This window comes from Aplysia californica, unplaced genomic scaffold, assembly GCF_000002075.1.
Source record: "Aplysia californica isolate F4 #8 unplaced genomic scaffold, AplCal3.0 scaffold00015, whole genome shotgun sequence".
Lineage (NCBI taxonomy): Eukaryota > Metazoa > Mollusca > Gastropoda > Aplysiida > Aplysiidae > Aplysia > Aplysia californica.
In genome coordinates this window covers 846,779-862,559 of record NW_004797285.1, presented here as the reverse complement: position 1 = coordinate 862,559, position 15,781 = coordinate 846,779, and the positions used below count along the sequence as shown (strand labels likewise).

The window sequence follows — 15,781 nt, the reverse complement described above, 5'->3', positions numbered from 1 at the left end:
AGAGCTGTTGTTGTGTCCTGACATCTCATCGCTAGAGACCGCTTCTCTTACGTCTGTTTGTGACACCTTACATGACGACTTGTCTGCCCATTGCTGCTTTGCTTGAGATAGTTTCTCTGCCTGTGACTCAGCTGTTGGGGACAATACTGACCACTGAGTCTCACAGACAGTCTGGGAATCTGGCACCTCCTGAATCAGGCTTACTTCTTCAAGATCCGATTCCTCACTGTAAAGGACATTGGCAGTGAGATGAAAAACATGAAGTGAATTACCCAAGAAATAGATACATTTTTTATAAAAGTTTATTTAAACAGACAATGCCAGATAATCTGATTTACCTATATCTTGATTTCCGTTTTGAAAAATGTCTTTATAAGCACTTTCAAACTCAACCCAGAAGTTATAAACATTCCTAGAAACAACAACCAACCACCTCCCCTCCAAAAAACCCCAAGCATTCATATCTACATGAACAAAGATACATATCTTTCAGGGTGGATCTGACAATGCCTAGTGGTAGCCATCATGGAATGAGCAACTATGAAAAAAATTGTGACATAATCTTAACTTTTACGCTATGATGTGTAAATATAATGCTTTTCACTGTTGTAACAGGAAGTAAGCAGAATTATATGAGAATGATTTGAATCACCTGGCAAAGCTACAATTATTTATTTATTTATATTATTATTTTTTTCGGTAAGTATTTTACAGTGCTCGTAACTGCATACGGTAATTAAATATGAGCGCGCGGGGCACGCCAACATTTTTAATTGGTAGAAAATTTTGAATTTTGCACGGGTGGCGGCCAAAGCCTACTCTTTTCGATTTTAGACCACCAAGGGATCTTTAAAGTGCGCTATTTGCACACGAGACCTCTAAGATTTTTTGCCCGTGTCCGGGAAGGCAAGGTGTAGATCTTTCCTACAATAAGATCAGGGGTGTGGCTGAAAGACAGCAGTAAGAAAGAGCCAAGGAGTAGCAGTAGAAAGGCTGTAGAAAGACGTAAAGGAGGTGAAGGGGTGGGGCAGAAAGTGGAGACGAAAGCAGACGACAGAACATTGCAAGAAAGCAGGAAAGGATATGAAAGGAGACAATTTTAGAGACAATACTTTTTTTGGCGTTACTCCGATTCCAACCCGGGACCTTTGAATGAGAGGCGAACACTTTAACCTCTAGGCCAGGAGAGCCCCCAAAGCTACAATCTGATTTTTTCCTTTGTATGAACAGTAAAAAGAGTGAAATCATAAGTAAGAAATGAAAGGAAAATAAATGCGATTTTCAACAGTTCTGCCGCACATTACTATCCTCTGCAAGACCAGTCAGTTCTATGAAAACTTGGCAGTTTCCAAGTTAGCAGGGTCCGACTTATGATGATAAATTTACATCAACCAATGTCCCAGTGCATAGGTCACAATATGAAAAAAAAAAGCAGCTACATTTTTACCTTTAAAACCAGGATTTAATTCAGTAGAAAGTATACAGCAGGTGAATAGTAGTTTTCTTGATCCAAGGGAAAAAACCCAACTTAATCAGAGCTCCTACAACCCACATTACACCAGATTTTACAATTGATCGCTGTTAAGGACAATCGGGCTAACCCAGATTTCGGGGGTTTCCAGAAATCTTGACCTACACCAAAAGTGGGCATTGCCCTACCTACATGAGAAGTTTGGTTTCATTGGTATGTATTTTGTTTGGTTATAGAGAAAACTCTCCTTGTCTTTTAAAGAAACTGAACAATGGGCAAAAATTTTACCTTCGATTTTTCTCAAAACAGCATTTTTCGGGATAGCCCCCTTGTGCTTATAAGCGACCAATTCAACTGGAGTCACTGAAGCAGCTAAAGAGTAATGGAGGGAATTCAACACGAGCGTTACAAAACCATTTAACACTCTGCGGTCACTTGGCCCTATAATGCGTTGGAGAAAATTATCCATTCTATTCATTTCTGCCCCACGCCCGAGAAGTCCGCTGCAGTCGCTCTCCTGGCTCGGCGACCAGATGGGGCATTTTGTACTGCTGGCTCTGTGACTGTAAAGTGCTAACACAAACACTTTCAACAAAACCTCTGGCCACACCCTGGAGGAACGAACCTGTCTGTGTTGGAAGCTAGCACAACTGGCTGCTGGAGGTCATACACTTGGGTCTCTTGCCCAATCTCTATGCTAGGCTGAAGAGTCTGGCTCATACATTCTTCCTGGTCCTTCTGCTGATAAAACAAGACAAAAATAGATTGCATAAACAAAAATAATATAGGGGAATCTTCTATTATCTATAGTGGGAGAGAATACAAAGTATATTTTTGCGGACTTTTCCTTTTCTTCAGAAAACTACATTTTCGCTGCTCCCTTTAAGTTCAAGTATAACACACCAAAATTGGCAAACACATTAACAGCAATTGAGCTCTTAAAGTCGTAATTTCAGTAGTCCATGACATAAGCATTTTTTAAAAAGTACATCAAGATGTAAGGAAATTTTCAGCCAGATGTCACCTGGATGTGTCATCTCTGACTCAGAGGTTGACATGTAATGATACTCCACCCTTCACGGCCATGAGCTGCTGTTGCACATTTTGATATCCAGTTTTGTTTTGTTCGTTTATATCCAGGCCAGTCCATTTTTCATGTTGTCCATTCATGTTACTCTTTGTCTTCCCCTGGCTCTCCGCCCCTACATCCTTCAAGTAACTCTTTCACAATGGTCTGGTGTTGTTTTAAGTGGCCCAAGTATTGTATTTCCCTACATTTTATTTGATTCAGCAGGGTTTGCCCTGTGTGGAGAATCTTCTGACACCCCTCATTGCTCGTCTTTGTTGCTTTCCAATTTATTCTGGCCATTCTACAGTGGCACCTCATTTCAAACACAGTCATTTTGTTTTCTTCTTTTTTTTGTCAAAGTCCAGGTCTCAATGCAATTTAGGAATATGGGGAAAATGTAGCATTCCAGCATTTTCTTTTCTAAAAGTGAGAGATAGCTGCCTGGATTTAAATACTTTGTACATTTGGCAGAATCTTATTTTAGCATTTTCTGTTCTTACAGTTATATCTTTTTTACTTCTTCCATCATCTGTGATTTTTGCCCCTAGATATTTGAATTGGTGTATTTGTTCAATCCTATCGAAATGTAATGACCAGGCGATACCAAAAACTTATGAATCTTTCAGATTATACAACTGAATATCACATGTTGTAATATTGACAATTCAAACCAATCTTACACAATAATTTTACATATTTTAAATATTCAATAGATCATTGCTCCCTGAAATTGACATCCCCCTATTGCCTACAGTTCTCAACTAAATGGAAAGGAGCTGGGCAATAGATGAGCAACACCATACCAAGGTTGTGTCCTGGTCTTGACCAGAGCAGCCTCTTTTGTCGTCTACATCCCCAGCCAAGTTCATATCATCAGAGTCCATGTCTGTCTCTCTAGTTAAGCCAAAGTCATCTGGTGCCTGTGTCTCCTGGTCGTCAAGAAGGAATTGTCCACTGGCACATGATGCTTCATTTTCAGAAGATGAGTCCGGGATCTCAGTCACACCAGGACCTACAGATTTCTGAAATATCAAAAGAAAAATGCCCTCTTCCTGTAGAAATAATAACCTTACAGTGGTGAAAGGGGCACTAAAGTTTGACAATTGCACAAATTAAAAAAAAAATAATAAAAAAACAAACACTTTTACTAATTTTCAACTGAGTTTAGCATTTGCTTTTTACAACCAAAAATAAAACCCATCTATGATGAAAAAATAAAGCCTCTTTTAACTTACTTTTTCTTCCATCAAATTGATCTTCACACATATTGCATTCCATTCTCTGTATCTGAGTACTTCCAAACAAATCATATATTAACACTCTTCTCCTAGTGAGCAAGTCATGCTGCCCATTGACACCTTACAAAGGAAAATAGAACTTAAACAAAAGACCAAAATGAAGAAAACCCACACAGCTCTCACATAATTCATTAAGCACGTGGGACAGTCACACTTAACAAGGACACATTTTTTTAAAACATCACCTCAATACTTACATCCTCTACTTTCTCACAGCCACCATACGCTGAGTAAACCACTTCTTCAATCTTATTCTTCAGAATGGTTGCCGGGGACGCTACTGGCTTTGACATAACATCTGTATCACTCCCAGCATCATTACTGAGTGTTGTATCTCCGGCTGTTTCAACATCCTCATCATCAGATTCTATTATCTTTCTTCCTTGCCCTTGTTTGGCCCTTCTCTCATTAACATTTTTCAGAATGGTTGGCGGGGTAGCTACTGGCTTTGACATAACATCTGTATCACTCCCAGCATCATTACTGAGTGTTGTATCTCCAGCTGTTTCAATGTCCTCATCATCAGATTCTATTGTCATCTTTCTTCCTTGTCCTTGTTTGGTCCTTCTTCTCGTCTCATTAACATTTTTCAGAATGGTTGCCCGGGATGCTACTGACTTAGAAATAACAACACTCTCAGCATCTTTACTGAGTGTTGCATCTACTGCTTCCTCAATATCCTCATCATCAGATTCTATTGTCATCTTTCTTTTCTTCTGCTTGGCCCTTTCTCTGCTCTCCCTAACATTTTTCAGAATGGTTGCCGGGGATGCTACTGGCTTTGACATAGGACCTGTATCACTCCCAGCATTATTACTGAGTGATGTATCTCCAGCTGTTTCAATGTCCTCATTATCAGATTCTATCGTCATCTTTCTTCCTTGTCCTTGTTTGGCCCTTCCTCTGTTCTCCTTAACATTTTCCAGAATGGTTGCCGGGGTAGCTACTGGCTTTGACATAACATCTATATCACTCCCAGCATTATTGCTGAGTGGTGCATCTTCTGCTTCTTCAACGTCCTCATTATCAGATTCTATTGTCATCTTTCTTTTCTTCTGCTTGGCCCTTCGTTTGCTCCTCTTAATATTTTTCAGCAGCATCATATCAGTGTCTACATCCTCAGCTTCTCTTTCTTCTGCAGCCTGTTCTGGAAATGCCTGGCCCGATGTCCTAATCTCAGAAAACTCTCCTTCCAGGAAAGTCTCTACTGTACCATCAAAAGCATCCTTCTCATCACTCTTTTCCTGTTCTTCTTCCTTATTTTTCTCCTTGTGCTTCATGGCTTCCCTTTCATCATCTTGTTTGAATTCTTCACTTGGAGACCAATTCCACTGTTTTTTTACCTTCGAACTTCTGCGCCACTCCATCGCCTCTTTGCTTCTGTTAACCTTAACTCTTTTTCTTTCGCTTTTACTCTCTTGCACCTGGTCATCCAGCTGCTTAATTTCTTCAATTATCTGAACAGCTGCTTTCTTTTTGTCCTTACGAGCCATCCCAGAGTCTTCTTTCTCTGCTTCTTCAGACCGTTGTTCTGTTTGACCAATACTAGTTGATGCATCTTTCGGTAATTCAGAAGCAATCCCTGATCTTTCTGGCTCATCTGTCATGTCCTTTCCCTTTTTTAAAGACACAAATAAACAAATCATGTTCATCATGTACAGATATGCAAAAACATACATATTTTATGATACAAATATGAAACATTAATATTTTACGGCTATTATTAACTCTTTGAACCGTGGATCTTCAATGTCCAAAATCCTTATCCGTGGGCTCATCAAAAAGTCGTTAGCTGCAGGTGTAAAGGCCTTACGGAATACCAAGATATACACTCCCAATCAATTTACTGATCTAAAATATCAACAAGGCTGTATTTGGGCAGGATGCATACATGTGTGTATTAAAATTCAAAAAGGATCTCTGAACATGCAATCTTTTCAGCTGCTATACAACAATACAATAGTTTGTTTTTACACCTGAGTACAAAAATATAACACAAGACGCCACATGCTCCCACTCACATACACTGATACATGACTTTATTAACAAAGCTAATTTCTTACAGGTCAATTTAATATAAAAAAATTACACATTTAATATCCCTTTCATATTTCTCACTCTAATCCTGACTAAAAGTCCTAATACCTCAATTGTGCGCGATGCGTCTGGGTAATTTCTTTTCCTTAATCATAGTTGTTCATAATCCCACTGCTGATGAATGTGCACTTACAAATTACAAGTAAAAAGAGACGTGGCTTTTCCCAGTCCCCCCCCCCCCCAACCCAAAGGTAAAGAGCTTCAGCTTTCTTCAGTAACACAAGTTCACAGAGGTAAATAAGGCGTGCAAAACAGAAGAAAGGAATCTAACCTTTAACCTTAACTTGAAAATTAAAATAAACCAAGGAGAAAAACTACATGAAACAAGAGAAGTATGAAAAAACAAAACTTTTAATATTAGGCATACCTTGCTCTGTTCAGGCATTGATTCCAAATCTTCTTCTACGTGACCTGTACTTTCAAGGATTGCTTTCTGCACAGGAAAGTCAAAAGCAAAAGCAAAGTCAACAGAATAATAACCTAGAAAAAGTAAGCTACAACGATCTCAGTAGATTCAATTATACACATCAAAACAATTCTTACTTCATGACCACAGTCTGAAGTCAAAGGAAAAATTAAAGCATGAACACACACTCACTGTAAACACATCACTGAAAACTTGATCATTACATGGACTGTGACCAATCATTATTACATGATGCAGGAGAGGATTGTTACGACAGGTGAGGTGGCTTTTCCGTAGCAATGTGAATCAAGCCTGTATATAAATGTGACAAAATTTAGGTCGCTACTATTGGAGAAGTACATTTGGTAAGGTGGGGCAGGTACTGGTACCCAGTACCGGAATTCCCGGGACTACCATAGGCAGTAGTCAGTACCGGCACCAGGCCACCAATACTGGTACAGGGAAGCAAGTGGTACTGGCTCTGGGAAGGTGCTCACACCAAGTGCTTAACACAACGGGTGATGTGCCCTTGGAACTAAAACCCCATTTACTGTGCAGTGTGTTGAAGCTTTGACGTCCAGATGCACAGCACAAAGCCCTAAGTGGAAACAAAAGTGAAAGTAGACCTTGAGAATGTCCCAAGCCGGAATGCCAAATCGATACTGCTTCCGTTATAGTTGAAATATCACATGTGAGTAAAGAACCAACATTCCCCGAAATTTAAAAAAAAAATTGTCAACACATAAATGCGATAGGTTGGGGGGGGGGGCGCAGAATGCAGAAGTGGAAACACTAGACGTTAAGAGCGTCTGACATCTGTTCTCAGTCCAAGTACTGGCGGAACTCGACACCTAGTACTGATAAAGTACCAGAACTCAGTTTCGCTGGGAACATCCAGCACTAATTTTTGAAGATGGGCAGGTTGGTCACTTGCTTCCTTAAACAATAAATGAAAATTTGCTAAGCGTGCACTCACCATAATCCCCTTTCGTTCTTCTTCTGACATTCCCAACGCTGTCTTGTGATCTATGCCGGCTGCTGTATTAGAAACATTGCAAAAGAAATCCATAAGACTATACCGATGCATACAATTCACACATGTGTAAACTTAACATGAGGCAAACAGCAGTGTAGACTTACAAGACAAACACTGAAACAGGATTTTTTAGTTTTATTAAAAGTGTTACAGCACTTGCAACACAATAAGGTCATAAAAGTGCCAAAGAATAGATTACGTGTTACAAGACAGTAACATACACAAAAAAGAATGAGGGGAGATAAGGACGACAGATGTTTGATAGGAAAGATGGAGCAAACCACACCACAGCACCCACCAAAAACCCATTGAAACAGGTCTGAACACATTTAATTTAACAAACCAGTCAACAACAAAATGCATTTTAACAAAAGCTCATATATATATATATCCGTAATGACAAGTAAAGAGAGGTGAAAATGGAGCTTTCATGTTCGACTCTCATTCAATAGGCCCCAGGTTGGAAACCTGACAAAGATGGACAATTTTATTTTCTAAAATTTTCTCGTTCCCCTCCTTTCCTGCTCTCTAACAATGTCATGTCATTTTTGGCTTTCGTCTCCACTTTCTGCACAATATATTTATACAACATTATAAAAGCATACCAATGTTGTAATTGTAGGCAAAGTTGTGCACCTGCTGAATCAGGAGGCCTGCAGGACAAATCACCAGCCCTGCTCCTGACAACTGAAAAGAAAGCCTCACTTTCCCTCTTAAAAACTTCCCCAAGATACGAGCCAGACATAACTATTTTGGAATTGTGATCATTAGAAGAGAAAAGTTATCAATTTCTCATCCCTAATAATCCTGTCTGAGCACCAAAAAAAAAAAAATGGGCATAGCAAATTTAATTTCTTTAAAAATTCGAAATCTTTTACAAATCAGAAAGACATCAGCATAACCTTACACAGCTGTTCAGTTCTACTATCCTTCCGGAGCACTTAGTTTAACCCATCCGCTGACCTCCAGGGGTCATAAATCCCACCTGACAATCGGGCTACGCATCACTTCCTAGGCAATAGCGCTGTTAGCCGATTTTGGGTAGAAGTCTGTAATTTTCACTTGATTTAGACCCCTGTAAATGTCCTCTCTTATCTATCACTATGGGTGTGTGAGGTATCAAATGAAAGCCCAGACTATCCCAAATAACCTACATCCTTTAGTTTGGTTCTAGTTCTAATCGTGTTCACACACTGCCTCTGTACTTAACCCTACCTAGTGGTGCACGTATTTTTTGGATTGCTACAAAGATCAGGATTTTTTTCCATTTGTGAAACGCAGATTGTTATCCTTTTTTTATCTGCCGTATCAAGAGTCAGTAAGGAGGTTATTTTTGAAAAAATTGTTTAGATTCACTGGAAAACTTTAACAGGACGGCAAGTTTTGTTACTTCAGCCTGTAATATTTTCGCGGCCGCCGTGCTGCCCCGCGTGGTATTCACCGGAGGTCCCGCTTTCACTTTCCCCGACTCTTTATCGACAAGTGTTAGGAGAGTCTGCTACAAGAGGGAAAATGAAACACTCCGGAAACTACACCTTGCGGGTTAAAAAATAACCCCGTGTAGAACATGCGAGGGCCAGAAGTAAAAAAGTTAAGGAGGCAAACCAGAGCAGATATTTAAGTTTAAAAAAATGACTTACTCGTATTCTATCGCGCAAACGTGGACAAAGATAGTGCAGACACACATCCCTGTGAAATGTTCAACAAATTAATGTGTACAGAACATATACACTCAAGGAAACAAATTCGAGAAGCAACTCTATCTGCAGCGCAAAAAAGTATTTAAGAAAGTTAACACAGCTGGAGACCTTACCATAGTCGATCTCTGATGGGAAACCATTGTCACCAATACTTGAAGCGCCCAGTGTACACAAACATCACAAAACACATTTACACACACACTGCGGCTCTTACATCTAACCAAAACATCATAGACGCAGCCCACGCAATCAGACATAAATCTGATTTATTAAACAACAGCTATGCTGAAGTACACCACCTCATTTCTCACACACCTAAAATACAAGAAACTGACATTATAGGAACAGCAATTTGTGCATATTTGAAGCTGTACTGACGATTATTTCCAAACGCAGTCAAACAACTCATATTAGAGCACCACTGTCTGCCTTTTATTTAGGGATATGGATTTGGCCTGGGTTTAATGGGCGAGCAGGGTGGCAAACTTGTGTACTCCAGCATCGCAAAACTGGAGAAGAGGACAGTGGGAATTAAAGAAAGGGAAACAGTTGAAAACTGTTACTGAAGCCCACAGACCGCAAAATGCGTCCGCGCCTAGGCAGCACCTTTGAAAGGAAAAAAGAAGAAGACAACTAGTCTGTGACTCTTTTGCAATTATTGTTATAAGTACATGTATTCACATGTTATGTGTTTGTGAATGTGAAAGCAGCTCTAGCCGTGAGGAGACAACAAGGAAACTCTTGTTTCATGGAACTTGATAGCAGTGAACCTTCTACAAGTTCCATATTTGTGAAAACTGTGAGGAAACAACGAAAAATCTCTCATTTAATTATTTGACAGTGGTAAATCTTCTACAATTTCCCCATTTCTGAATGAATCAAACCAAAAGTAAGTGTTTCTGAAAGTTCATCATGTCACTGTTGTATACCCCTGATTATTTTAGAGATCTGTAGTACACATTTTAAAATATCATAAATTCAAAAAGTAGACCTATGAAACAATTTCCCCCATAGATGCCCTCAATTGCGGCCATGTTTTAAAGGGTACCCTGCTAATAATACCAATAAAAAGTTATTTGCTGTACAGTCCAAGAATGCATCTATCTGTTGATAGTAATTTCACGTTGATTTGTTTTTATAGGAAAAGTCACAATGAAGCAATTAAACTATAAAAATTGTTACGTCACAACAGTTCACTCGCAGACCAAAGGTCAAAGTGACCTCCGTGACCACCCGGGCGCGGCATGACTGACCGGGTCAATTCCTCAGGTAACTAAGCGCTCCGCTCGGGAACAGCCATGCTTTTATCATAGAATATATTTAATGACTTAAATATCTAAGACCATTTTTTTAGAGCCAGCTGGAGGCAAACAAACTTTTAAGACATACAAACCAAAAAAGTAGTCTTAGAAATCAACTAAAGCTTTCCCTCACTGTTTTTTTCCCCTTTTTATTTATAAAAATTATTGCAACTGTTTTACATCACCTTGACATGAACACAGTTCAGATCATCAAGGAGGAGGGCTGCTTTGGCATTGTCTACCAGGTCAAAGCAAACACAGGCAGAAGTGGACACAATATCACAGAGACAGACGGAGGGGTCAACAATTAATGCAATACTGAGATTAAAAAGTTCCCCATTCGAAATCAACCTTACATTTTCGGCTAGCAATTTAAAAGAGTTTTAAAAGCTATAATCACTCCTACATTGCAGACATTGTTAACCTCATTTTGCATACAATAAATTCTTTATGCAAGTAATTGACACATAAAAGGCAACTAACCTTCTAATAAACGTTGTTCCTTCAAGTTCATTTCATTTTCATTCTCTTGGTCTCTCCCAATTTCATCTTCTGCAGGTGCATCTGCATGACCTCGAGTCCTTCCTCGTCGAGTTACTCTCTTCATCTGTGAAAAATAACATATAAAATTGAACAATAAAAGGATCCCAATATCATCATTGACTTAATTTATCGGCCTTCAAATTAGGAATAGGACTGGTTTACAAAGCACTTGAAGTTAACTAACTTACAGCAACAATAAAAAGGGTATAATTTTACTTTCTCTGCAGCACACAGAGATGCACTGCTTTGGGGATCAAGAACACAGTAATTTTTGCTGCAGATAACACACACTAAAACTGTTGAGTAAATCATTTGTGAAGTAGCACTGTGAAATCAGGCGCTTGTCAAAATACTGATATATTCAGAGATAACGCATTTTTCTGCCAGTTTGGAAATTTTTATCAAATTTTTCTTTTTGCCGAAACCTCTTTTTTACATCCATAAAAACACATTTCCACGTGAATTTTATGGAAAAACATCAATTTAAGGAAAAAAAATATGTCACTTTTCTGTTTTCAATGACTCTTTAGCTATTGGAGTTACCAAACTTTGGCGGCCATTTTCTTGCTATTTTCACCACTGAAACTAGGCGACCTAACTTCCTTCAATCGCAAACATCTCGAGTTCTATTCAAGATGGATATCTATTTCATTGAAAGCAAGGCAAACAAATCAGCTTTCAGATGATTTTATTCACAATTACTTTCAAGAAAATTTCAGAAGGAAATCTGTAACAAGCGACCACTATGAGAAACAGAGTAGAATAGAGGGTTAGGGTTAGGGATAATTGTAGGGGCTGGTTCAGGGTTAAGGATAGTTAGGTCTCTTCTTTATTTGTTTATTGGGGTGGTCGCTCGTTACGGAAGGAAGTCCTTCCAAAATTTCAAACTTAATAGTAGTAGAACATTGGGACCGATATGGTTTTTAATATTCGAAAGTATTGTGCTAAGCCTAACTGCATGGTGATTTTCTTTATTTCCCTGCTTTGGACTTTGGACAAATTAAGGGGGTTTCAGTGGGGCATGCCTCCTTGAGGTATATATATAAAAAAATTGGGGAGGGGCATACACCCACATTTTCCCCCATAATTTGGTTAGCGTAACTTATAATTTCCACCCCACAGCACACAGGTGCACTACTTTTGGGCACTAAGCTGCTGCATTTTTTTACCGCAGAACATGCAGATGTGGCCACAAAACCTGACTGTCTTCATTTCAAGAAATCTCATTGCACACAATTTTCCACATGAAATAAGGGGAAAAATAGACAGAAGCGCCTGTCCCTCCTTCCCCTAACCAGATTTCCTCCTCGGTAAGGATTACAGGGCCAGGGCATGTATATCCCCCCCCCCACCACGATTTGCGGAGAATGGCGTCATGAACGTAGTTTGCAGGTTACATTATGACATTCCAGGTAAGGTGAGGCAAGTACCCGGGTAAAGAGCTCAAAACCGGCTATCCGGGTATTGGTGTCGGGTACCCCCAGGTTTTCTACTCCCCTTCCTTAAATCCTATGCAAATGTACTTAAATTACGTCCCTTCGTTCGAACCTTATATTAAGTACTGAGTACTTATCGATCAATACTGAGCTCTCTTAGTCGATTCAGTAACTTGATCGAATTGGCCACTGGCGGTTCTTTTACAGAGTGAGCTTCGCAAGCGCTTCACACAACCAGAGGACAAGTATTTTGTGGCAGCATCAACTATCCTCGACCCCTGTTTCAAACGACTTCCTTTAAGTGAAGGCGCAACGAAAAAATAAAAACTCGCCTTCTTTCAGTGATTAGAGACAAACAAGGACACAGACATGATCAAACACCAGGCTCACCATCGGTTTCAGCTGCTGAAACAGAACCTCCGGCAAAAAAAATAAATAATTGTGGCAAGCCTTCAACGTGCAAGCAGAGGAGCATATCAGAATCTATAGGTAAACTTCTCTCTGCCACTTGTAACAAGTGCCATAGGTCCAACTGAATCGGTACTACTTTGAGATCGCTCCTGGCCAGAAAGGGAGAGGACAATCCACTGACCCGATGATGTCAATATGAAAAGCTTTTCCGGAACTCAGCCAGGAAGCCAAAAAGCTTTCGGCTATTCCAGCAACATGCAATCAGAACGGCTGTTCTCCAAGGCTGGTGAATTGATTTCGTCAGAGAGGACTTGCCTTGGCGAAAAACATGAGGACAAACTTTTGCTTATTAAACAAAAATTTCAAATGATCGGCCCCCTCTTTCCCGGTCCAGCAGGTGTAATATGTTTTGATTTTCTCAAAGTCATTGACATGACTTCATTAAGAGTTCGAGACCCATTGCCAATCATTGTCTTGAAATTTCCCCATTATTGCGTGTATGCTTACTTTGTGGTGTCCAATTTTGATGATTTTGAAAATAAAACAGACAAACCAACAAAAAAATAAGAAGAAAAAACACCCCCCGCCCCTCTCCACAACAAGACAATAGAAATGTCGGGTATCCCTTGGGTATTTTTTTAATACCTTAGATAGTTCCAGCCCCAGTTCATGGCATCCTGAATTTAAGATTTGTTGTAGTCTAGAGAATGATCTTGCTCACTTCACACCATAAACTTTGGAAGTGGCTATTCTCATCCGGGGTGAAAATAGAAAAACGATCTACCCCTCACCCCGGGTGAGACTTGCCAGCGTAGGCTATTCTCACCCGGTGCGAAACAAGACCTGCTTTTCCTCATTTTGGAATACTGTCTATCGGTGTGGATGATCAAATTTATAAAAGCCAAGAAAAAATTACGTTATATAGCACAAAAGTAAGCTAATTTGATCATGATGATCTTCAAAGATGCTATGGCTATTTCACTGTTCGAATCGACCCGAACTACGCGGGTCGCCATTTTGTTTTGCCCGGAAGTTCTCGCAAGATCTACTCCTCCCCTCTCTCTCTGTCTCTTTCTGAATACTGTCTATCGATGTGGACGATCAAATTGACCAAAACAAAGTTAAAAAATGATGTTAAAACACAAAAAAGTAAATTAATTTGGTTGTCTACAAAGATGCTACGCTATATTTTACTTTTCGAATCGAGCCGAACTACGTGGGTCGCCATTTTGTTTTGACCGGAAGTTCTCGCGCCACTCCTCTCTCCACTGCAAACAGACAAAATTGTACGCTTTTAGTAGGCTACAGTTGTAATGGAACGTTTGTTCACGGCACAGAATTCTACAATTTTTCTGTTATCACAGTGTAGAATTCTGTGGTTTAGGGTGAACGCAAAATTTGTTGGCCTAGATCTAGGCTATAACGGTGAACGCGCACCGGGTGAGAATAGCCAAAAGACTCGCCAGCACTATTCTCATCCCGGGTGAGAATAGAGGTGGCCATAAACTTTACCCGCTAAAAATATATTCACCCCCCTCCCCACATTGGCCTTTTTCCATTCTCCCTTGTTTCTTTCGAATGATCTTTTTCACATTTTCGAGCGTTGCCGGGTTCGCACACATGGGAAAACGATGAAAGTCGCATTAATTACACGCTTGGCAAGAAAGAAGGCCTTGTTGACTGCGGCTGTTTCGCTGTGCCCTCCTTCACCCTCCGTTGCATTCGGACCACCCCTGCATATTTATTCGTGAGTATTCCTATGCCTATGCTATTCCTCATTCACTTTGAGCGACCATGGTCCATAATTTTCAGTCGTGCCTCTGTACGTCTTGTACCAATGTTGAATGTTGGATAATTCGGGGGCCGTGAACATACATGTAACTGTAACGACAACGTAACTTGCAAACTAGGCCTACGTTCACAGCGCCATTAATATTAACGTATTCACTACATTTACATAAAAGGTGACTAGATTCAAGTGTTAAAATTGCGACAGAGTGAACACGGCGTGTTTATTGATGAGAGTGAACACGGAGTAGGAGCTCTTTTTACGTAGAGATCTAGAATCTAGATCTAGATTAGATCTCTAGATTCTAGAGTTAATGATTAGAATCTGACATACATCTAGAGCAGGCATTCAAATGTTTAAGACGAATTTGACAAAGCTTTTGCTAGAATCTAGACTCTAGATCTAATCTAGATATCTAGATCTAGATCTAGATCTAGATCTAGATTAAATTTAATTAAAGATGAAAATTGTGTTGCCTTTAGGAAGAGAAATCATCTTAGAGAGTTGAGAAGGAGAAGTCCACATGACGATTTGGCCAAAAGAGTAGAAGTGGAAAACAAAACAGAGTTTGGCATTACACTACACGGAATTTAGCGCACTTACTTTCGTTCAACCATTAGCCAGATAGACCTAGAGATCAAGATCTAGGCCTAATGCCTCTGTAAACTGCAAACAAGGCAAAAGGAGAGAGACTCAGAGAGATCAGCAGGGCTCAGAATACCGAGAATAGTGCTGAGTGAGTGCAGTTTAAATTTCGTGTTTCGTTCGTTCACCCAGTCACTCAGGACGAAGGCTATGTTTTGAATGTTTTCATATTTTTCCCCGCGGAATGTTACGGTAAACATTAGCCTAGTTTCAATGTTATCATTCTGAATTTTTTTTAACTTCAAAAAGCTGTCTGAAAATATTGAATGATTATTGGCTAGAAAAATTGCACAAAATGTTCAGCACGTTTATTTTGAAAAAAGAATTGAGCCTAATTGGTCCAAAAGCAAGAGTGTCCGACCAGAGAAAATATTAGTATTAGCCTATGATGGTTGGTGGTTGAGTTTTTAATCTTTACAGTAGGCCTGGGACTACTACAGTACTGAATTGTTCCTCAGCCTAAAGTTTCGACTTTAGTTGCCATAATTCTATTTTGAAAACTGGATACAATATTTGTAATTTTATTTTGATTTCTTTTGATAACTCTACCAGCATATGAAATCAATTACCATACATTCG

At 39.6% G+C, this 15,781-nt stretch overlaps 1 protein-coding gene across 1 annotated transcript in view; it reads right to left on the bottom strand.

Moving 5' to 3' along the window:
- LOC101851844 (eukaryotic translation initiation factor 5B) overlaps positions 1–15,358 on the bottom strand; it is a 15,947-nt gene extending 589 nt beyond the window's left edge. The window contains exons 1-8 of the mRNA XM_035971000.1: positions 15,161–15,358; positions 10,862–10,985; positions 7,318–7,379; positions 6,303–6,368; positions 4,036–5,454; positions 3,344–3,562; positions 2,097–2,212; positions 6–226 (exon numbers count right to left, since the gene is read on the bottom strand). Of these exons, the coding sequence (XP_035826893.1) occupies positions 6–226; positions 2,097–2,212; positions 3,344–3,562; positions 4,036–5,454; positions 6,303–6,368; positions 7,318–7,379; positions 10,862–10,985 (2,227 nt within the window). The 5' untranslated portion in view covers positions 15,161–15,358. The remainder of the gene's footprint in view (positions 1–5; positions 227–2,096; positions 2,213–3,343; positions 3,563–4,035; positions 5,455–6,302; positions 6,369–7,317; positions 7,380–10,861; positions 10,986–15,160) is intronic.
- Between the last annotated feature and the right edge of the window lie 423 nt (positions 15,359–15,781).